Below are 740 nucleotides of genomic sequence, written 5' to 3' on the forward strand. Positions count from 1 at the left end.
CTGATAGACGCGTTGAGAGGTTCATTAGTGGAAGCCTAAAACAAGTGACGCATCTTATTGGGAATGTTTTAGCATTATACACCGAACTTCATAGTTTGCCTTTTAAGCCTCCTAGAGAGAATAATATTACTAGTAGTATTAGTAGTCTTCCTCCTCGGAGTTCGGAGTTTCCGTCGTGGATGACCGAGGGTGATGAGATGCTGATGAAGGCGCATCCGCAGCGCATGCACGTGGATGCGATCGTGGCGGCAGATGGGAGCGGGGAGTACCGGACGATAACGGAGGCAGTGAATGCGGCGCCGAGCTATAGCAATAGGAGGTACGTGATATACGTGAAGAAGGGGGTTTATAGGGAGAATATTGACATGAAGAGGAAGAAGACAAATATAATGTTTGTTGGGGATGGAATTGGAAAGACTGTGGTCACGGGTGATCGGAACTTCATGCAGGGTTCGACTACCTTCAGAACTGCAACCGTTGGTGAGTCACATATATATAATTAATATGCCTAATATATTGTTTTTTCACTCATATATATATATATATATATAGACATTTTTAAAGATGTTTGGTCAGATCTTTTTCTCTTTCTTTTTTTTTGAAGTGAGATCCTTTTCTGTTTTTTTCCTTTGCTAATAAATCCAGTAATTTAGTATGTTTTGCATAAAAAAAGTACGTAATTAGTATGGTTCCTATTTTAATGAGAAATATGCATGCAGTTACAAAATTTGCAATATGTG

The 740-nt window shown here is 39.6% G+C and overlaps 1 protein-coding gene across 1 annotated transcript; it reads left to right on the forward strand.

Annotated features, from left to right (window-relative positions):
• Positions 1–6: 6 nt before the first annotated feature.
• Positions 7–503, forward strand: LOC112093022 (putative pectinesterase/pectinesterase inhibitor 22). Its single transcript, XM_024170571.1, has one exon. The coding sequence runs from the start codon at positions 180–182 to the stop codon at positions 501–503; it is 324 nt and encodes a 107-aa protein (XP_024026339.1). The 5' UTR covers positions 7–179.
• Positions 504–740: the final 237 nt, after the last annotated feature.

This window comes from Morus notabilis, unplaced genomic scaffold (assembly GCF_000414095.1).
Source record: "Morus notabilis unplaced genomic scaffold, ASM41409v2 Scaffold9366, whole genome shotgun sequence".
Classification (NCBI taxonomy): domain Eukaryota; kingdom Viridiplantae; phylum Streptophyta; class Magnoliopsida; order Rosales; family Moraceae; genus Morus; species Morus notabilis.